The sequence below is a fragment of the Euleptes europaea genome, chromosome 6 (assembly GCF_029931775.1).
Source record: "Euleptes europaea isolate rEulEur1 chromosome 6, rEulEur1.hap1, whole genome shotgun sequence".
Taxonomy (NCBI): Eukaryota; Metazoa; Chordata; class Lepidosauria; order Squamata; family Sphaerodactylidae; genus Euleptes; species Euleptes europaea.
Window position 1 is genome coordinate 96,015,108 of NC_079317.1, and position 23,369 is coordinate 96,038,476.

At 45.2% G+C, this 23,369-nt stretch overlaps 1 protein-coding gene across 1 annotated transcript in view; it reads left to right on the plus strand.

The window, feature by feature from the left end:
• The window catches only part of IRF7 (interferon regulatory factor 7), a 30,831-nt gene extending 13,392 nt beyond the window's left edge, over positions 1-17,439 (plus strand). Inside the window, 6 exon segments of the mRNA XM_056850886.1 lie at positions 6,460-6,597; positions 8,407-8,619; positions 10,662-10,880; positions 13,644-14,030; positions 16,331-16,449; positions 17,242-17,439. Of these exon segments, the coding sequence (XP_056706864.1) occupies positions 6,460-6,597; positions 8,407-8,619; positions 10,662-10,880; positions 13,644-14,030; positions 16,331-16,449; positions 17,242-17,376 (1,211 nt within the window). The 3' untranslated portion in view covers positions 17,377-17,439.
• Positions 17,440-23,369: the final 5,930 nt, after the last annotated feature.

Here is a 23,369-nt window from a genome sequence, read left to right on the forward strand (position 1 = left end):
CTGGGTGACCTTGGGCTAGTCACAGTTCTCTCCGAACTGTCTCAGCCTCACCTACCTCACAAGGTGTCTGTTGAGGGAGGGGAAGGGAAGGAGATTGTAAGCCGGTTTGATTCTCCTTAAAAGGTAGAGAAAATTGGCATATAAAAACCAAGTTTTCTTCTTCATTGGAACAGAGCAGCAGCACACAGAACTGTGAGCACATGAAGCTGCCTTATACGGAATCAGACCATTAAGGTCCCTCAAAGTCAGTACTGTCTACTCAGACCGGCAGCTGTTCTCCAGGGTCTCAGGCAGAGGTCTTTCACATCGTCTAGTCCCTTTAACTGGAGATGCCGGGGATTGAACCTGGGACCTTCTGCATACCAAGCAGAGGCTCTACCACTGAGCCAAGGCCCCTGTGGTATAGATGGCATAAATCTGCCCAGCACCTGTACTGTCTGCTGCTCAGTGAGCATGCTGAGTTTCACATCAGGTCCTCTGGTACAGATATGAGGTGTGCCATCTTTTTCAGCTCATACAATAAGAGAAAAAAATACCTATGTCCTAAGCAATCAGTACTGAACTCACATAGAGTGGCTACTCATGAAGTAATACAACATTTTATTAACAACCAAACAGTGAATTCTAACACACCCGTGAATCCTATAAGTGAGATACAACTATATCTTTGAAGCTTAACTCATTAAAACATACAACATTAGAACACATACATAAAAGTAGAGTATCCAATAATGGTTGATCGCCTATTCTCGTTCTGGGGCTGCAGGCATCTTGCAGACTGTGGGTTTTGCCATCACGTGCCCAGGAGGGCAGGACTAAAATTCAACTTCCTGTCTTCCTGGGCGGGAAAACCGCCTAATCCCAGTTTCCGTCCTGCCTTGTAGAGGGAAGCAGCTTCGCCTGTTGGCTCCCACATTAGATAGCCTGTATCGCACTTCCTTCCTAATTCTAACCCTTCTTCTTCCTCCAAACCTCCCCTGCTCCATTTCATTCTCTCGGACCTCTAGATCTTCCTCCTTTCTCAACCCCCCTTTTTTTCTCTCCCCCCCCTTCGCTCCGGAGACCAAGATGGCAGGCAAAAGAGGAGAGTCGGAGGAGGAACTCCTCTCCGAGGAAGACCATAAGTGAGCCCTCGTTGCCTCGACAGGGCAAAGTCGCAAAGAGGATTCCAACTGCCGCCTTTGCGGTGCCGTGGAATTGAGCGCAGAAGGACTTAGCACTCCTAAGAAAGCGATCCCCTGTCGGGCCGCTGGAAAATGGCGCAAAAAACTCCGCGCGCCGCCCCGAGCCGACTAGAGTTACTTATAGAGCGGATAACTCGCTGGGAGGGAGTACACCTTCGGATTCCAGGGGTAATGTAAGCGTGATTGATCCTGCTTTACCTTTGTCCCGCAAGGAAGCCTTTGATTTATTCAGTGGCGTATTGGATAGGCAGTCACAAATGCTTAAGGCCTTCAGTGACTCCATCTCCCCCTTTATTAAAAATATAGGGCTTAACTCCCAGATTAATTCCTCCCACCAAGACCAATCTGAAACAGCAGGTGGGGTGATGAGGGTACCTCCGAGAGGGCCAGATGCTATTGGCCTACTAAGGCTGCAATGAAAGCCCCATGCCAGAGACAGACCAGACTTTCACAAGAGGAAGGCTCCTCTGTAATAGCTGATTCTGAGGGGGAAAGCAGAGAAGAGGGGGAGTTTGACTCCGATGAGGAAACTCCTGTAATTTTAGAAGAACAACAGCCCCGCCTTTTCGGCGCTGAGGATTTTCAGAACCTATTAAGTAAGGCACTGGTTGCATTGGATCTGGATGAGGAACCTGAACCTACCCCAGAACCCAGCAAAAACTAGAAAGAAGGGAAGTAAAGAGTTTTTTCCTAGATCTCAATCTCAGAACCATGCCATTCCTTTCCCAGAATTTTTTGAAAAGCAGGTTAAAGCTGAATTAGACAAACCTCTGGCCAACAGACAATTCCCATCCAATGTTAAGAAATTATACACCATGGTACCTCAAACCATGGAGCTGCTCCAGGTACCTGTGATTGATGCCCCAGTAGCGGCAGTCCATTCCCCAGATTTGCCTGCAGAAGATGGGCTGGGGAATATAAAGGACCCCATGGATAGAAAAGCGGAGATTCTGACCAAAAAGGTCCACGATTCCTCTGCATTAGCTATTCAAGCCTCGGCAGCCACCTCCATCATGGCTAGAGCCTCTATAGTGTGGATAAGAAAAATTGCTCAGCAATATTCAGGAGAAAATTGCAGAATAGCTGATGGCCTTAATAGACTCCTGAAGGCTTCTGCCTTCATGGCAGATGCATCTCTTGATACGATGACCTTCGCAGCCCGAGGTCTGTCTTCCAACATAGTGGTTAGAAGGGCTCTTGATACGATGACCTTCGCAGCCCGAGGTCTGTCTTCCAACATAGTGGTTAGAAGGGCTCTGTTGTTACTCCTATGGCAAAATGAATTTAAAACAAAATCCCTTACATTATCCTACCCTTTTCAAGGGGGAAAACTATTTGGGGAAAGGCTTGAGAAGATCCTTGTTGAGGACAAGGACAAAAAGAAGATACTCCCAAAATCCTACAGAAAGGATGGGAGAACCTCTTCCTCTTATCCTAGTTTTAGATCTTTTCACTCACTCACATGCTTCAAACCTGAACAGCGTAGGGGAAGCTAGAACAACATTAGAGGTTCCTTTCGTAGGGGAGGGGGTAGATTCCTTCATGTCCCCATACATCCCCTTCACAGGAAGTTCCTAAAATTCGCTTATGCTGGGAACCATTTTCAATTCACAGCCCTCCCCTTCGGCCTGGCATCAGCTCTCGGTGTCTTTACAAAGGTGTTAGTAACCTTAGTGGCCCTTCTGAGACAAGAAGGGATAAGGATTTTCCCCTACCTGGGCGACATTCTGATTTGCTCCAAGTCCATGGAGGAAGCAGAGACACACACAAACCGTGTCGTCCAGACACTCACAGAACATGGCTTTTTAGTAAATTTAGAGAAAAGCCATCTGATTCCCACTCAGAGACTATAGCATCTAGGGGTAATACTAGACACCAGCAGGAATCTAGTCATACTACCACCGGACAATATTTCAAAGATCAGATCAATAGCCTTAACCCTGATAAAATCAAAAGGGGGAGTTATGTTTCTCGCCAAACTAATGGGACTGATGGTGTCTTGTTTAAGTTGTGTTCCCTGGGCCAGGTTCCATGCAAGACCACTGCAGAGCCTCCTACAGCCCTACCAACATCTGATTGCCAAAAAGAGAGACAAGACCATAGCCCTGGATCAGGACTGCCGTTCCAGTCTCTTGTGGTGATGCAATCACAAGAACCTCGGCAAGGGCCTTTTCTTCCTAGCAGAGGAACAAGTTCAGTTGCACACGGACGCCAGTCTCAAGGGCTGGGGAGCAACGTGCCAGACCCACATAGCTCAAGGTTGATGGACCAAGACAGAGAAAAAGCTCCACATAAATGTCCTCGAGCTCAGAGCCATTAGTCTGGCTCTACTTCATTTCCAGGACCTGCTTTTACACTGACATGTCATTGTGCGGATGGACAATGTGTCTGCCAAGGCACATCTCAACAAGCAGGGGGGGCTCCAGGTCATCAAAGCTCCACCGGGAAGCAGTATGGATATTCTCATGGGCAGAGAACCGAGTAACTTCCATCTCAGCGGAACTCACCAGGGGAGTCCTCAACCTTCAAGCAGACTGGTTGAGCCGCCAGGTCCTCGACGAGGGGGAATGGTCCCTCAACAGATCCATATTCATCCAGATAGGGGAGAGATTCAGACTCCCAACCGTGGACCTGTTTGCCTCAGCGGACAGTCATCTCCTCCCTCGTTTCGTCATGAGATATTTCCACCCGAAAGCGAAGGCAATGGATGCCCTGATGTTCCCCTGGCCAAAAGAGCTACTCTTTGCCTTTCCTCCCTTCCCTATTCTACCGAAAGTTCTCAGGAAGATAAGGAAGGAGAAGGCTACGATCATCCTAATCACTATCCTTTGGCCAAGGAGACCATGATTTCCCAGTCTCAAAGAGCTATCAATCCAGCAACCCTGGGAGTTACCGCCCATTCCAGACCTATTTCACCAGGGTCCCCTATTCCACCCAGACCCTCAATGGCTTCACTTGACCGCCTGGAAATTGAGCGGAGCCACCTCCTGAACCAGGGATACAATATAGGGATTGTTAACACCATGATTGAATCCAGAAAACCATCCACTAGACGAATATATAACTTCTCATGGAAGGCCTTCGTATTATGGTGCAGGAGAAAGCACACTGATCCTCCGGCTCCAAGCACGTCCAAAAACCTGGAGCTCCTTCAGGATGGGGTGGAACAAGGGCTCAAGGCAGCTACGCTTCATAGGCAAGTCGCGGCTTTATCCACTGTCATACCTTCAATTGACGGTTTTTCTCCCTCCAGGCATCCACACGTCCAGACATTCTTGAAAGGAGTGCTACAGACTAGCCCCCCCCACCCATTCACCGTTTCCCTACATGGCGTCTCAACGTAGTATTGGCAGCATTTACACGCCCACCTTTTGAACCTATCAGGGAGATCTCAATGAAGATGTTGAGAATGAAAACAGTTTTCTTGACAGCTGTCACCTCTGCACGGAGAGTCTCCAAACTAGGAGCCCTTTCCGCTCGTAAAGGTCTTTTTGTCTTTCACAAGGACAAGGTAGTCCTTCGACCCGATCCTACATTCATTCCAAAAGTGAACTCCATTTTCCACCGCAAACAGGAGATTCATCTCCCATCCTTCTGCCCCAATCCTAGCCACCCCAAAGAGAAGGAATGGCACAAGTTACACCCTGAGAGTCCTTCGGAGGTCTATCTTAAGCGTACCTCCCACTTTAGACGATCTGATTCCCTGTTTATATCCGTGACTAACCCAACCAAAGGTTTCAAAATGTCTAGGGCGGCAATTAGCTATGCTATAAGACAATGCATTGCCGAATCATATAGGGCCAGTAAACTTCAAGTACCCACCGGAATCACTGCTCATCAGTACACAGCGCAGCCACATCAGCGGCATTTGATAGGCAAGCCTCAGTAGAGGAAATTTGTCGAGCGGCCACATGGTCCTCAGTGTCCACCTTTACTAGGCACTATAAGATTGACTCCATGGCATCTACTGATGCAGCCTTTGGTAGAAGGGTGTTGCAGCACGTCTTGCACGAATCCTAAGCCCACCCAGACTAACCTGCTCTTGGAGATCCCATAGTCTGCGAGATGCCTGCAGCCCCAGAACGAGAACGGAGCCTTGTTTACTCACCGTGAGGGCTCCTTCTGTTCTGGGGTCGAAAGGCATCTTGCCCACCCAAGAGTATTCCCAAGATGTCTGCAACTATCAGCTCATAGGGTGTTTCCGAATTCAGGCTTCCACTGATCAGATGTTACAGTACTCCTTTGCCCACCACCTTGTACTTAACAAGGAGTTGCCTTACTTGTTTAAATGTGGTTAATAGTTTTTTCCACTTCTAATTCCTATTTCAAACTGTTTATTCCTGTAGTTGTTGTTTGTTTCTGCACTTACCTGTCTCCTTTAGCTCGGCTAGTCCAAAAACTGGGATTAGGCGGTTTTCCCTCCCAGAAAGACAGGAAGTTGAATTTTAGTCCTGTCTCCCTGGGCACTTGATGGCAAAACCCACGGTCTGCAAGATGCCTTTCGACCCCAGAACAGAAGGCGCCCTCACAGTGAGTAAACAAGGCTCCGTTTTCAATGTCCTTAGTAGTAGTAATAATTATATGGTATAGTCTCCTCTGGAGAGTCCATGTACAAACACACAACAGGATGGACCATCTCCTCTAGAGGCGCTCAAAGCCGTTTCGTGTATAAAACACTTCTTCAGTTGTTTTCAATATACTTGTTTCCATTGACAGGCGTATTGATTCTTGCCCAGTACATTTGATAGTAGCCACTGCTTACAGCTTTCTTTGTTCCTGGCTAGGATATCAGTATGATATCAATGGAAACAAGAATATTGAAAACGACTGAAGAAGTGTTTTATACACAAAACGGCTTTGAGCGCCTCTAGAGGAGAGGGTCCGTCTTGTGTGTTTGCACATGGACTCTCCAGATGAGACTACACCATATCATTCTTACTATTACTAAGGACATTGAAAATAGGCGACCAGCCATTATTGGATACTCTACTTTTATGTATGTGTTCTAATGTTGTATGTTTTAATGTGTTAAGTTTCATAGATATAGTTGTATCTCACGTATTGGATTCACGGGTGTGTTAGAATTCACTGTTTGGTTGTTAATAAAATGTTGTATTACTTCATGAGTAGCCACTCTATGTGAGTTCAGTACTGATCTTGTTCAGCTCACCAGCCTGACGAATTTGCCTCTTGTAGAGTGAGTGAACCTGAAAGGTGGCAGAATAGACATCTTTTAACGTAGTGTTGTAATGTCGAATGTACTTGTATTCTGCAGTGCAAAATGAAAATGCATCTGAAAACTGCTACCCATGTGGTGCTGATACACTCAAATGGATTATTCAGCAAGCCAACCTGAAACAGAGTGATGCTCAGCTGGTCTCATGGGGCCCTGCCCAAGTTGATAATCTTTTTGGTAGGTCTATTCCAAAATCTTAATGTGCCTAGCCTTCAAAACCTGAATATCAAAGCTGGCCACTAGTGAAAAATTGCTGCACAGTTGCTGCTTTAAATCATGCATGCCGCTCATCCTATCCCAGGGTTTGCAGCCACAGTTATATTTATTGAATCCAGTCTGTGGGCACCTTTGGAATTCTGACACAGGGTGGTGGGTGAAATGGCTGCCGCCAAATGGCTGCTTCAGGTTACCTTCGGCCAGACGGTGAAGATGGTTGTGCTGTGGTGGTAGCGGCTCCCTTAGCAATGTTTTTAAAAATCTGCACAGCCAAGCCAATCACCAAAGACAAATTGGAAACCTTGCTCGGTAAGCACTGAGCTCTGCCCATTTTCTAAAAACACTTGGTTGGCACCAGGAAAGGTGGCACCAGGGACTGTGTTGGGGACCTCTGGCATAAACGAAATATATACTGGGGCACATAGTCAAAGAGTGTAGGAGTTGGGAGGGACTTTTCACCTTCAGTCCTTTTTAATGGAGTTTGTTGCTTATGAAAACTACAGGGCGGGCAACACCTTGGTTAGCTGTAATATAGGAGGTTGCCACAAGCTGGGTTGGGGTCATCCTTCCATCGCCCCACAGACTCACTTGCACACGGGTTGCACTTTCCAACAGGGCTTTATCTGTGGCCTGCCCGTGTGGCTATATTTACCTGCCTCTGGCTAGAAAATATCCAGGTGCTCCTCCATAGGCCACCCCCAGACTTGCCTGATCACCACTTTTAAGTCTTGGCCAAACAACTGGTCTTGGCCCCGAACCTCACTCCCGTACTGCAACCAGCCCACTCTGGACAGCGCACGCCCAACAGCACCCCTTCCCCAGTCAGCAATGTCGAGGATACGATCCACCCTCACCCCACATTATACATATCAGACCAGACTCGGTCCACTGGTCTCCACCTGCCCCTGTCTCCAGCCTGCCTCTGGGCTTGGCCTGCTTTGTTCCTCCGGGCCTGACTGATATGTCTCTGGCCACACTCTACCAGGGCCAGACCTGCCCATCTGCCACAAAAACATTTCTTCTAGCATGAGGTAAACAGGGTGTTCATGTGGAAGAGGTGGACTAGAGCCATACAATTTGGGCCTCAAGCAGCTAGACATAGTCTAACAGCCTAATCCTGAGCTGAGGCATATGGGGACGGCGGCGCTGCGCCTCTTCCTAAGCCATTTCCCTGATGCCGTTAAACAAAAAGAAGCCGTTTCATGGCTTTTTTTTGTTTAACTGGGGCTTTTTGCCCCATTGAAAACAGCGAGGCTGCGCCTGCTAAATAGCAGACACAGCAACACTGTTCCAGCCACTGGCGCAAGTGGCCGAAAGTGGGTAGGAAGCCAACTAAGCGGTGGCTCCGCCCCGCCCCTGCACCGGCGCAGCCTCTCCACACAGTTGCTGGCGCCACGGAGAGGCCGTGCCGGCGGAGGGGGGAGGCACAGTCCCATGGTGCTCGGCCGCCGGCGTGAATGCGTGTAATTTACGCATTTACGCCGGTGGCAAGGTCACGCCGCCTCCTATCAACTTTCGGCCCGATTCTCAGGAATGGGTGGTGGTGCCCAGGTTCAAAGGGTGAAGGGGGGAGAGTTTGTGTATGGGAGGGAGGGCAGGAGATCCTTTATGTCCTACTGTTATCTGATTTACTACTCGAGGGCATACCCTTCTGATCTTGTGTTTGGTTGTCCACTTAGTATTCTGTCTCTAGTAGAAGCTAGTGTGTTTTGAAGGTGTTTTTCCCCTGCTACTGACTTTTTCTTCTCTTTCCCCCCTCATTCCCAAAAGCTGTACATGAGCAAGACCAGTGTCAGACAGTCCCTCATGCTGACCAAAATAGCTGCCTGCCACTAGCAAATGGAGTACTGAATTCACCTGAGGAGAACAGCTATTATGAACCCATGTCCATTCCAAATGTGAATTCCCAGTCATCGGCAACGCTTCCATTGCAGTACGTGCCACAAAATGCCATTCCTGGTCTGAATCAATTTAATAACGTTGGTGAGTAATGCAGTTTTTTGTTTTGTCTTAATTATGCAGGTGTGGACACCTGCATTGAAGTTATCTTGTATATCATTCATATGTGCTCAGAAGTACCAAGATGAAGCCAAATATGCACTAGGCATTTATTTAACAATATAGTCTGAAGTGGAGCTAGATTTCTCTCTCTCTCTCTCTCTCTCTCTCTCTCTTTTTGTGGTGCTCAGAGCGGGAGGAGAGTGTTATGGATACCGTGGACTGCCAAAAAAACAAATCAGTGGGTTATAGAAAAAATCAAGTCTGAACTGACCCTAGAAGCTAAAATGACTAAACTGAGGCTGTCGTACTTTGGTCACATTATGAGAAGACAAGAGTCACTGGAAAAGACAATCATGCTAGGAAAAGTTGAGGGCAGCAGGAAAAGAGGAAGACTCAACAAGAGATGGATTGACTCTATAAAGGAAGCCACAACCCTCAGTTTGCAAGACCTGAGCAAGGCTGTTAAAGATAGGACGTTTTGGAGGACATTGGTTCATAGGGTCACCATGAGTCAGAAGCGACTTGACGGCACTTCACACACACCCAGAGAGAGAGAGAGCTGTATGTGTTGCAGTGTAAGATGTAGTCAGGGCTATAACCCTGCTGAAAATGAGACTTGACAGGGGAGCTCAGTGCGCTGGAAGTGATAAAGTTATACTGTCTTGTCTCTAAGCTGGGGGAAAGAGCTCCTGACTCCAAGATGATGCCCCTAAGGAAGAGAGCAGTGCTATGCTAGGGCTTTTTCAAGCTACCATCAGCTCTGTATTGGTGGAATTCCCTCTCCCATTTGGCCTTTCTATCATACAGCAGGAGCACCAAAAGGAGCATATGATAGTTTATTATGGGCAACTGAAAGGACATTTTTGTTTTACACTACACAACCTTCTTCCTCTTGGGTTAATTTCCTCAAATGTACATATGCTATGAAATTTCTTTGTTGTGTCTTTAAAGCTGGTGAGAAGTGTTGGATTGGATCCAGCGTTGCAATTCCATGCATAGAAAGCCTACTTCCCTCAGAGGATGACTTCCTGACCTCCTCCCTTCTACTGCTTCCTGAAAATGACCCCTGAATACAGCAAGGAGTGGGGCAGTTTGGGTTGCAGCAGGAGGGGAAGGTGAGAGAGTTGTGTTCTGCAGGCAAGAAATCCTTCTGCCCATGGGAACTCCGAGCAGCCACCGTTGGCTAAAGAAATGCCTAAACAGCCTTCCTTTTGGATAGCAAATAAGCATCGCTCAATTCTGAGCAACGTCTCTTCTGGAGAGAGATGCTGTCAGGCTCTTTCCAGCTTTGTCACCCAGTTGAAAGGATCTTGGGTAATGTGAAACTTTATAGGTATGCAGCATGTACTATATCACTGATTTATTATGGCTTCCTCAAGGGATTTGAACTCCCTGTCTGCAGTGATCTCGGGAGGATATTGTTTACTAGGCATGTGCCGTCATTAATGCTGCTGTTATAGTTGTACCTAGGAGCCCCATGGCGCAGAGTGGTAAGCTGCAGTACTGCAGTCCAAGCTCTGCTCACAACCTGAGTTCGATCCCAACGGAAGTTGGTTTCAAGTAGCCAGCTCAAGGTTGACTCATCCTTCCATCCTTCCGAAGTCGGTGAAATGAGAACCCAGCTTGCTGGGGGTAAAGGGAAGATGACTGGGGAAGGCACTGGCAAACCACCCTGTGAACAAACCCTAACCCTGTGAACAAAGTCTGCCTAGTAAACTTCGGGATGTGACATCACCCCATGGGTCAGGAATGACCTGGTGCTTGCACAGGGGACCTTTACCTTTTATAGTTGTACCTACTGAAATAGAAATCAAATTCTGGAAGTATGGGTTAAATCAGATTTTGGAAGGTTACGTTAGAGGTGTTTCATGGCCGATCACATCACTGATCCTGTTTTTTTTTTTTAAGTTTTTTTTTAAAGTAACAGGCAGTCACAAAACAGGCACTTTGTGGGGCTTAATGCTCATGGTAATGATTATGCTCCACTGCGTCATGCTATTTAAGATGTTCTTGTTCTGTATTAGGGGAAACACCATACAATAACGATTGCTTCATCCAAAATGTTTTCGTGAACGAGGAACCTCGGGGAAACGGCGTGATGATGAACAACACAGCTAGGAATGACTATCAAATGCCAGCAAACCAGCAAGCCGTAATAGAGCAGGACCTGCCTGTGCCTTCTGCCGTCCCTTGCCCAGCAGAACAGCCCCTTCTCAACACTGGTCCATTGCAGAACAATGCAGGTCAGTGGATGCTTCCTTGCTTGAAATGTGGGCTTTAGGAGGGCAGCTTCTGTCTGGACAGCGCCAGGTGGGGCTGAGGAAGAAACGTTGCTCATGCTCTTGTGTGACTGGCTGTGAACAGAACGGGCCTGATCCTATTTGTAAGGGCCTGGGCATTGCCTACCTTAAAAGGAAAAGTATGGAGTGTGCCACTAAATACGGGGGGAGGGAGGGGTTAAATGCTTCCTATGCCAGCTGCCTTCAAAGCCCTTGATTAAGATGACTGTCAACCACCAGGGCTACACCTGGTGAGACACTGAGATCTGCAGCTATAAAGTACCCAGACCTTATCAGAAGAGAACATGGGGTGGGGATAAATGCCCCCAATCCTGTTCTTCTGATCTTAAATCTCACCCCCCAGCCAGCTGCATTGTCTCATGGCATTTGCTGCAGGGGAAATCGGAGCTGTGAGGAGGGGGAGGACACTAGATGAGGATGAAGGCTTTGGGAGTACTTCTAGTGTGGTGTAATGGGTTAAGAGCGGTGGTCTCTAATCTGGAGAACCAGGCTTGATTCTCTTCTCCTCCACATGAGCGGCGGACGCTAATCTGGTTAACTGGATTGGTTTCCCCAGTCCTTTGCATGAAGCCAGCTGAGTGACCTTGGGCTGGTCACAGTTCTCTTAGAGCTCTCTCAGCTCCACCTACCTCACAGGGTGTCTGTTGTGGGGAGGGGAAGGGAAGGTGATTGTAATTCAGTTTGATTCTTCTTTAAGTGGCCGAGAAAGTCAGCATATAAAAACCAACTCTTCCTCTTCTTCCTCTTCCCCTTCCCCCTGCAGCTACTCTGGAAGGGGGGGTGGGTGGGGAGACAGCAGGAGGTCAATCCACTGGTCTCCCAGAACCTTGCCTGAGAGTAAGGGTTGATCTAGATAGCAGCTTGTGGGACTGTTTTTGGAAGTTGAAAAGGATACTGGCTGTCAAAGAGTTTTCCAGGAGTTCTTCCTTTGGGTCTTGATCACTCTCGCGAATCTCTGCACGCGCACCCAGAGCCTTTAGACCTAGCTTGTGTCTGAATGGGCACAGAAACCTGAAGAGCTGGGTACAGTGGTTGCTGACCAGCATTTCAGTTCAGCTGCTGTGCCTTCACTGTATGGAGACAGGATCGTCTCTTCCACTCTTCCAACCGCTTTTGCAGCTGGCAGGCTGCCTTTAGAGATCTGGGTTGTTGTTTTTTAATTTAAAAAAGAACCGCATTTTTTTAATTTAAAAAAGAACCGCATTTAGTGTGGAATGTAGGGGGTTACCGCACTTTGTATTCCCAGCGATGTATTAAGAGTTTGAAAATGTTGTAAAAAACATCGCTTTAAAAGGGGTTTTGGATACCACTGCTTATAAATGGTTGGAAGACGTCTTCACAGCTAAAGGGGCCAAACAAAGTGTGAACAGTATTTTTTATAACGTTTTCAAACTCTTAATACATCGGTGGGAATACATAGAAAGTACGAACAGTAGTTTTTTATAACATTTTCAAACTCTTAATACATCACTGGGAATACAAGTGCGGTAACCCCCGTAGTAGCCTCTACAGAATGCTAAGTGAACATTTGCACCGTCATTGTTATAAAGAAATTTGCTGCTGATCTTGTTTTCCTTCAGGCCTAGTCACACATTATAGAGTCCTTGTGTCCATTATGGGGCCTGTCAATAAATGTGCCCTGGGAGTTTTGTGCTCCTAACTTAATTCTCAAGTGTGCAGGAGTGCCATTTGGACTATGAGGAAGGTGAGCATAAACTTACATATGCACAGACGGCACCATTTTCTGAAAGGGCCCCAGGAAACTGCTGGGGAAACTTGTGTGTACTGATAGGCTTAATGTAGGCTTCCCCAAAGATGCAGGCAGTGGCTCCTTGGGGCCGCTTCAGGTCAGGGGGGAAGGAAGGCATAAGTCCTTCTGTGTGCCTTGGTTCCAATCCGTTGGACCCCGCACATGCCAGGGAATTCAGTTCCAAGCACAGAACTCCTAGAGCGCATCAGTCTGCATCATCCCTGGGGGACAAAAAGATTTTGTAGAAGAAGATGAAGAGTTGGTTTTTATATGCTGACTTTCCCTACCACTTAAGGAAGAATCAAATCGGCTTACACTCTCCATCCCTTCCCCCAACAGACATCCTGTGAGGTAGGTGGGGCTGAGAGAGTGTGACTAGCCCAAGGTCACCCAGCTGGCTTCAGGGGTAGGAGTGGGGAAACCAATCCAGTTCACCAGATTAGCCTCCACCACTCATGTGGAGGAGTGGGGAATCAAACCCATTTCCCCAGATCAGAGTCGACCGCTCCAAACCACCGCTCTTAAACACTACACCATGCTGGCTAACTGGTGTGGTTAGGCCTGATCTAAAGGGTATAGATTTTTTTTTAAGACTTCAATTTAAATCCAGCATGCAACATAATGTATCAAAACTTGTCTAGTCCTCTGTTTTAATCCAGCTACAGACGCAACTTCCTGGTTTCAGTGTTTGGGATTTCTTCATAAATCTTCCACCTTCGTTTGGTTATTATTATCCACCCATTATTGTAAAAAAAGAAAAACTGCCACCAGTCTTCCTAGCGACCTCATAAAATGTTTCAGGTGTGCGTCTTCTTCCCATGCCACCTGTTCTACTTTCTCCAACATGCAACGCCAGCCTTTAACGACGTGAGCTTGGTGATGTTCTGCCATCCTGCTGCCTGGCTCCCTTTCCAGTTAGACTTTGCAAGAATGAGTTGCGCCCTTGTTTCTTGCAGGACCTGCCTTCTCTCATCTGGAAGTCTCCATCTATTACCGTGGGAAGCTACTGCACGAAACCGAAGTGACGGTGAACAGCTGCATGTTTACCTACAACAAGCCCCACGACTGTGGCCCTGCTTTTGGCAACCCCCAGATAGTGCAGTTTCCAAACCCGGAGGAGCTTCCTGATCAGAAACAAGTGAAGAATACCTTGACCCTGCTGCAGAATGCGGGCTTGCTGCTGTACGAAAAGAACCATAAGATCTGTGCCAAACGGCTGGATAAATGTAAAGTCTTCCTCGCATTCTCTAAGCAGCTGGACAATATACTAGGGCACTCTCAATTCAAATGTTTGACGAGGGGTACAGAAACGGAGATCTTTGACTACATGCAATTTTATCAAGGTGATTCTCTAGAAAAGTGGTATTTCTTCCATGCACACTGTTTTGAGATGATTTTACACAGAATTCTTGTTTTAAAATGGTGGTTATGGGGCTTATCCTTTTTGCCATTCCTTGCCAAGCTAAGCATCTTGGAAAACATTGGGAGTATGGTTTATTGGACTGGAGTGTGGGCATGTCTCAAAACGCTGCCAGTCTTGTATGTTTGCTTACTGGAGTATGTCACTTCATAAAGCAAAGTTTTATTTATTAATTAAAATATTTCTTTTCCTTTTGGCTTAAATATGAATCCTTCCTCCAGTCTAAGGAGCTTTCCCCCTAATTAAGTGACTCTTCCATTGGAGGAAGGCTGCTCAGAGGGGATGGTTGGATCAACCCGACTGGGTATATAATCTGCTCTTCTTCCATCATGAAACCCAGGCAGCTCTTGTAGGGTCCCTGAAAGGTGTTGTGCCCCGACACTGATCAGACTGAGTCTAGCTTCGCTTCCATCTTTGTTGCTACATCATGCACTTTCTAGCCACACTCAGGGACACCACAGCCCATAACCATTTCAGAAAAAGTCCCTTGCAATTGCCATATTGTTCCCCCCCCCCCCCAAAAAAAAGTCTTGTGACTTGGCCATACTGCACAGTTCAAAAACTGCTTCATAAGAGGCATGATGCAGTCAGTAGATTGGCAAACACCTTGTCCTCTTAATTTTCAGCCAGCCCGGGTCCTGAAGTTAGTGCGTATTCTATGTTAGGGAGCCACATGGGGGAGCAAGTCAGATGAAATTGGTGTTGGGCGTAGAAATTCTCATGCTCAGGATGTAAACGTTAATTGTTCTTGTTTGGCTTGTCTGCTTCCAAAGCACAGAGAGGGTCAGAGAGATTAAACTCTTTGACAGACTGGAAAAGCATACATCAATAACTTCTAACCAAACCACAACATCTTGGATTGATCTATCTTAAAATAGTTTTTTTAAAAATAATTTTTAATTGAAATTTCAAAAACAAAAAACTACACATGACAAACTCAATCTTTCCCGTGTGTGTGTGTTAAGTGCCGTCAAGTCGCTTCCGACTCATGGCGACCCTATGAATGAAAGTCCTCCAAAATCTTTCCCATACATACAGTATAATCCACCTTCCAGGGCTATCCTTTTAAATTTATTTTTACAAGCTTACAAAAATAGTAATAATGACTTACCGAAAAGGGTAATGGAGAAAAACAATGGCTTTTCAACTATCTTTCAATACACTGCTTAATCTTAAACTACTCCAATAGTATTAATCATTCTTACCTCTTCGCTTAATCTTCAATAGCTAATAATCTCTATTTACCTTTCCTTAAAAACTATATCATATATCCTTTAAGCATATCATCTGATATTGCTACTCCAATTATTATTTCCCCCCTATTATTTCCCCCCAAATAAACTCCAGTGTACCACAATCCCACTTTACTTAGTTATAGTTTAAGTTTTGCATAATCAAAGAAAGATGCCCAATTCTTCTGGAACTCTTCCATTGATCTTCCTTTCACCAAATTAGATAGTTTTGCCATCACTGCATATTCTGCCATTTTATCTTGCTGCTTTCCCACATCTATCTTAAAATTGTTAACCAGCACCCAGTTTATAGAAGCTGGCAAGACTTTTTTAAGAGCTCTCGGATTTCTTCCAGAATTCTTGTCGCACAGGTGTGCAGCTGCAGCGGACAATGCCCTGCCCCTCCACAGATCCCAACAGTGTCTCCGCGCCACTGTAGCGGCCACCTCGCAGCCACACTGTATGAACTTGCACAATTGTCACTTAGTAATGCACGTTAGAAAAGAAACCTGCATGTGGTGTAGTAAATACAAATAGGTACTTGTGGTTCAGTTCAGCTTGATTGGCTGATAGTTTCAGGTTGCTCTGTAGTAGCAGAGCTAGACTTGAGTCCAATAGCGCCTTAGAGACCAACAGGATTTGCGGAGTTATAAGCTTTTGAGAGTCAAAGCTCCCTTCAGATAGAAGGGTAAAGGGAGCTCTGATTCTCAAAAGCTGATACCCTGGGAATCTTGTTGGCCTTTAAGGAGCTATGGGACTCTAATCTGGACTCACTGAGAATCATTTCAGCCTTCCTTGATCTTAGGACACTTAAGTGTAAACCTGTTTTTTGTTGAAATTGGCCTACAATATGAATATGTAAAAATCTATATTGGCTTGAATATACAGTCTGTTCTTCTCTGCCTGCATTAACATAATGGCACTAAGAGTGTGCCAGAGACTCAAATGGCTTTTTTTAGCCCTAAGATCGTTGTATCTTTATTTCCATCAGAACTGAAGGATTTCCATGAACACCGAAGACCAACCTCTCCTGACTACACTATCTACCTGTGCTTTGGGCAGCGCTTCTTTGCTGCCAAACCAAAGGAGTCCAAACTAATCTTGGTGAAGGTGAGAAAGAAGAGACCTCTTAAAATTTTCTATTCTAAGTAGCAGTTAAACCATTTTTTAAACTTTTGGAAAGGCTGCACCATTCATTAGTAAAAGTTGGCCATTAAGAGTGAGAAGGCTGTAGATCCAGCCATGGGTGGCAGAGGGTTGCTTGAGGAACAGATAAGAGTGCCATGGGTTGTGAATGTGAAAATCTAGGGAAAGTGCTTCATGAACATGTCTTCATGACAGATTTCAGAGTGTACTGAGGCAGCGTGGTGCAGTGGTTAAGAGCGGCGGACTCTGATCTGGAGAACTGAGTTTGAGGAAACATTTAAAGAACTGTTGGCACAGTTTTCTAGCGCCCAGGGGTTACATATTACACCAGTATGGTGTAGTGGCTAAGAGCGGTGGACTCTGATCTGGAGAGGACTGGGTTTGATTCCCCACTCCTCCACATGACCAGCAGACACTAATCTGGTGAACTGGATTTATTTCCTCACTCCTCCACATGAAGCCAGCTGGGTAACCTTGGACAAGTTACAGCTCTGTTAGAGCTCTCTCAGCCCCACCTACCTCACAGGGTGTCTGTTGTGGGGAAGGGGAGGTGATTGTAAGCCGGTTTGAGTCTCCCTTAAGTGGTAGAGAAAGTCGGCATATAAAAACCAACTCTTCTTCTTCATCGTTTATGTATTGTGTCCCCAGCCCCAGACATCTTTTGCCTGTACATATAAAATATTTTGGTGGCTATGAGGGCAAAAGCTTGGGATTTCTGTGCAAATATGTAAAATTAACTTTCTGTATGTTTTTCAGTTGGTGCCTAAGTGCTGTCAAACGTGGCATGAATTTGTGCTGAGGGAAGGATCTTCGTCTTTGAGCAGCGAAATGAGCCTACAAATTTCCAACAGCCTGATGGATTTGATGGAACAATATCTTAATGATATGTAAGGAAGCACTTTGGATGTTCTGTTGCTGGTTGACAACTTAACTTCTATGGCTCAGGGATGGAACTGAGAGAGTACAATAAACCCCGCATTATCAGTTCTCACTATTGTTGCCCTAACTAGCTTGTGCCAGTTGATCAGATTTTATTTTTTTATAAAGTTTTTATTATGTTTTAGGGAATACAGAAGGGGAAGGGGGAAAGATTTGCATTCGTTTGCAGCAAACGATATTGTCTCAATCATTAATATACACACATAGTACCAAGATTATACTTATTACTGCTGATTCAGAATATTCGTTTCTATTCTATTCTATTCTATTTTTGCTCGATAAAAAAGTAATCGGGTATATTTTTATGCATATTAGACAGCCAGTCTAATACAAATACATGTGCTGTGGGGATTTATTCCTTCTATTCCCCATAACATACAGAAACACCCCCATTACGTGACATCTCCGTAAGCTCCTCCATTCCTGCCTTCAGGATACGGCAGGCTCTCGAGGGGATCAAGTCACAAGGTGTTTATATAATGGGGAAGGACGCAGCAGCATTTTGAGACCCATGATGTTGATTCTAACCTGCAGACCAGTAACTTATCTAGATGTTTGGGAAACTGTCAAGGCTATCTGAATAAGTGATAGTTTTGTGCCTCCCAGCCCACCCTGAAAGAGTTGTATCAGATCTGCTAAGGAAGGCTTAGCCTTCTTTATAACTCTGTACGCTTGGCCCTAGCAAAACGAGTCTGGGAGCTGTGTGACTTGGGTGAATTGACCAAATTTCATTGGTGCTGTTTTGCATGATTTGTTTGTGTGGGGTATTGAAGCACCGATAGAACAAGGATGCTGAAGTTCTGCTTTCAGCCACTGACTCTTCCTTAACCCTCTAAAATGTAATCATCACATTCAGAAATAGCAGAAACTATCTTTACTGTCTCAGGAAACGGAATTCTGTCCTTACTATTACATTCTGCATGTTTGTGGCACAAATGTACGCCTGGTTCTGATGGCTCTTCAAGTAAAGGGACAAGGGGTTTTTTGTACCCCCATACTTATTTCCAGGCAGTTAGCTACTGTGCCATTTGTACTTTCTTTAAACATTCCCCCGCCTCAAAAAAAAGAACTCCACCCCTACACAGATACATGTGCTTGCAAAGGAAGCTAACAGTGCAATCCTACGCCGTCCTTGGCCATTGATTTCAGTGGGCTTAGACGGGAGTAACTCTAAAGTGGACTGTGCCATAAGTGTCTTAAGTGGGCAGTGGGAGATCTCTCCTTGGAGGAAGCCAGTTTAAAGCCAACACACTTTAATACCAACCAGAACATTCATGGAGGAAGTGTTTTACCGTCTGCTGCATATACCTGTAGCAGGATACTTGGAATATTCAGAATTTCTACATGGTAAAGCCCTTCTAGAATTTGTTCTCATTCTAAATTCATCACATATATCTCAGTGCAAAAAATCCTTTCAGAGTCAAGATGGTGTTCAGCTCTATCAATTTGATTTTTCTGAATGAGAAGGTAGTACATTGTGCAGCCTAATCCAAAGGCTCTTTTCTTGAAAGCTGGCAAAGGCTGAACACTTTCGAGAAGGTGGATACAGTAGTGGGTTTGGGGTTAGCATCTCTAAGCACTTTAAAGTCCATTATCAAAGGAATGCTACTCTGATATCCTAGAAACAATACGCTTTCCCCCTTATAAAAAAAGGCAGATGAAGCAAAGACACTGCCAAGAAAGTTCTTTGAGCTGCTGCAGCTGCCATTTTATTCTAATGTGTAGCTGAACATGCTTTGTGTAGTAAGAATTTACTATTTGCGCTGTTGAGCTCACGGAGCTTCCTTGCTGAAAAACAAAAGCTGGTGACTGACTGCCCAATTTCACTTTGTTTTTTCCCCTCTGTCCTCTTTCCTTCCTTTTCACTGTAAGCACATGCGTGCCTGAACTGGCTGCTTGTACCGCAGGAAGGAAAAAGAACTAGTAAATCCTAGCTAGTCAGAAGAGAACCCAGCAGGAAGGTGTTCGTCACTCCATTCAGAACATGCACAGAGTTGAAACACTCCTCTCCACTGAAGAGTATGTGCTGATTCTTTAGCTGGTGCTCTGGAGGATGCTGTTCCACATCTATGTAGGTACAGAATCCACAGTATTCAGGATGGCATAGAAACACAAACACTGATCATTAGTTAGTGTACAGAATACTGTCTAATGCAGTCTTAACACTACATGTCCTTGACGGGTGAAAAATAAGGGCTCCGTCAGCTCTGCAGTCCTTTCATTTCACTCCCCCATAAATCAAATATGCAGTAGCAACGGAACTACCGGCCACAGCTCACATTCAGTGTTGACAAGATGTACACACAGGAAGTCCGTGTTGAATCTGGGTGATGAGTAACTGTTAGGACGCTATTGTGGGTCAGGTTTCTAGGCAAGTGAAATGAGAGGGCTGAAGATCTGCATAACGCAGCTGAGAATAAGAACACTAGTAACCAACTACTACATCCGCTGTTGCAGTTTTCTTCCCGCTTGGAAGTACTGCTTGTATTTGTACTGCTTAAAAAAATCAAAAACATTCAGGCCATTTATGCAGGATCAGTTTTGATGCTCACTCAAAGCTGTTTTTTTTAATGCAACCTTTAAAATGCCTATTCACGGCTCCGATGCAAAAGGAGAAATTTCACTACCCCCACTTGCCTGCTCCTTCATTCCTGTTTGCATAGCCATTAGCAGCCTCCGTGTGCATAGCTAACGCACGGCTCTAATTTTGCATGGTTTCTTGAGGGGATTCTTCGCGGCTGGGTCAGATCAAACAAAAGATTGCATTAAAGAGGCTCTTAAGAAATGCAAAGCCGGCATGCGCTGGCTACGCAGACACTTCCCGAATGAGGGTTCAGAGTGAAAAACTCAAAAAAATATGTGGGGCAATTCAGCCTGGAACGCGCTGCTAATTACCAAGCATAAATGGCCTTAGAGTAACTTTTTAAATGTGGGAAGGTGCTTATTCTGGGACATCGAGAACGGTTGTTGACATAGCATAGCTACAGCCATCAATTCTGGCCTGTTGAGGTATGGGGTTGGCTGATTCCTTGACATGAATTAGCAGTCTCTCATTAACTCCAAGGGGGCTACAGTTAAGTGTCTTCAACATAAATGTTAAATGATGGGGCATCTGTTTTGAACAAAGACTTACATGACACCTAGCAAGTGAGTAACTGCTTAACTATTTGCATATTATTAAAACAACTGTTTCCTAAGTGTAACATACTGAATTCAATTGGAATATATACATTTTGGTAGTTGGGGAGTTGGAGTTAGTTTTTTATATTCTAATACGAGTTTCTTTTTATGTTCTAATACGAGTTTCTTTTTATGTATTTAAATTCTGTCAGCACAAATTTCTAAAATCTCTCTTGACTGGATTGTTTAAAATATCTTTAATTACAGCTTTAAATACTATTCTGCTCAAGATTTTTCATGCAAGATTTTATTGGGGGCATTGTGTACTCTGCATAACACACGTTTGTGTTCAGCCTCATGAGATATCTCTCAATATTTTTGTAGTTCATGTTGGCCATTTGGCATCAATGCACTTTTTAATCTTTGCCCAATAAATTGACATTCTGTAATGCTTTCAGAGGTGGGAAGTGTTTATTAGAACAGTGTAGTCAAGAAAATGTGTACACCCTGGAATATTTGAACTGGTCAGCATGATTCAAATACGTTCTTCCCCCACCTTTTGGGAAGGATTTGTGCCAATGTCTTCTCTTGTGCTGCTGCTGTTAATTGTCCTGGAAATTCTGCAATAAAAGTCATGTAATAACTTAAATCTTCCTTTGCTTTGTTAAATAGCAATTTTATAGTTAACATCAAGCTGCTGAGTGAAGTTTCCACCTCAAATCCCAGTTTAAACTCATCTGCCAAGGGTCTCTAGGTATAAAGATTTGAAAGGATTAGAACTGGAGGCATAATATCTGTTGCTGTACCATGCAAAATTTTCTGTAATTGATACCATGTTCAGCCTTGCAACATCTCTCCATAATTTATTTCCTGATGCTGTAAATCACCCAATGTTAACCAACCACCAATCCTTAGCCAAAAGGGACCTAGAGAGTTCAGATCCACACCCAAAATCACTACACCATGAGATACTTCGGGCATAGAAAAAGTTGGGGGATCAATTTGGGGTGTTTTGGCATAGGAACCAGAGAAAGTTAAGACTATTTAACAGCCAATGTAATCACTTTCTGGTTTCACCTGGCTGTACTTCCTATTATGCTTCTCTGACCAAAGGTCACAAAGTAAAAAACAAATGCAAGATTAAAATACTTAACAGTAAACATTAACACACAATATGGCAAATTAAAACCCATCTCTATAACAGCATAGAAAAAACACAAGTACTAAACATTTGACAACAGAACACATTTTTTCCAGATTGATGTCTGCCAGCAAAAAAAGAGATCATGCAGGATTTGACAGGCAGCTGATATTTACTCAAAATAGGTAATCCAGAGGTCTCTGTGGCGTCCGTCAGTCACAGAATAAAATGAGGACCGGCTATAATCTAGCTTGCAACCTGAGAGCTGTTGCTTATTAAGGAAGCTACAGGAAATTCTTCCACATCGGTTCCATGCACAAAGTCCAACATGGATGATGGTGCCCATGATCCAAAGAAAATGAAGAACTTAATTCATCACAACCAACTTCTCAGTAATTTCAAGGGGACTGACATTCCTAGAGGGATGGATGCCGGCCATGTGGTGGGCAGCTCTCACATGGCTACCGCACAGTGAAAACATTTTGAGAGATTCACAGCGCGTTCCTGAAAGGATTGCCTGCGCCAGGCTTAGGAGGCCTAAACCTCTACCCGGTGCAAAAAAAACGTGCAACCTTCATAGGGTTGCACGGGAGATACATCAGCAAAAAGCTGGTGTATCTCAAGAAAATAAAAGGGCATTCCCGAGCTCGGGAGGTTGACTAATGCCCTGGGAATGCCTCCCGGCTCACTGCTGCAGCCTGTGCCAGAGGCCAGTGGGAGGCTGCGGCAGCTTCCGGTCCCAGCACTGCCGCGGGGGTTCCCCGGGGACTGGCGCCCTGGCCTGCACGCTGGCGCCACTCGTGCCGGTGTGCGCCTCTGCGCTGGCGGAGGCCTCCTAAGGCCTTTCTGCCCAAATTTCAGGAATGGGCTGTTAGACAGCACAGGCCCATTCCGCCATGTTACCAACTGACAGTGCAATCCTAAATAAGAGTTGCATTGTTCTGAGTCCACTTAAGTCAGTGGGCTTAGAAGGGTACGGTTCAGCAAAGGATTGCACTGAAAGTAATCTTGGACAACTTTAACAGAAAAGAAGAGAATTTAAGAATGAATAAGGCTTGGCTTCCTGTCCTGAAAACCTCCAGACTAACAAAGACTACAGTCCACAATAGTCATGCGGATTAGCTTTGGATTCCACATGTTAACAGATCACTTCAGGATACAATGGTTCCACATTAACATACCACACCCTCATTAGCACATTATCTTGATACGTACAGGACAATATTAGCACATTACCTTTAATACTTTGCAGGACAATGACTCCGCTCAAACCCAACCCCCTTCTGACTATATATTACTCTTCCTACACACTTGACACTGAGAGACACTGTCCTTCAGTGTTACTCCTCTGAAGATGCCTGCCACAGCTGCTGGCGAAATGTCAGGAAAGAAAATACCAAGACCACGGTTACACAGCCCGGATAGCCTACAAGAACCGATGAACTCTGACCGTGAAAGTCTTCGACAATATTTTAATCTTGGACCGTTCACTATCAGCCTCTCCTCCTTTAGAGAATTGTGAGGGCAAAGTGGTGGAAGGAGATGAGAAACCACCCCCCTGGATTCCTTAGATGATGACCAGGATAAAAATTAATTACACTTTAAAAATACAAGCTGATTTTACGCAAGTTATAAATTTCCTGTCCAAGAATAGTAACACACAGTTAAAACACAGCTACGGTAC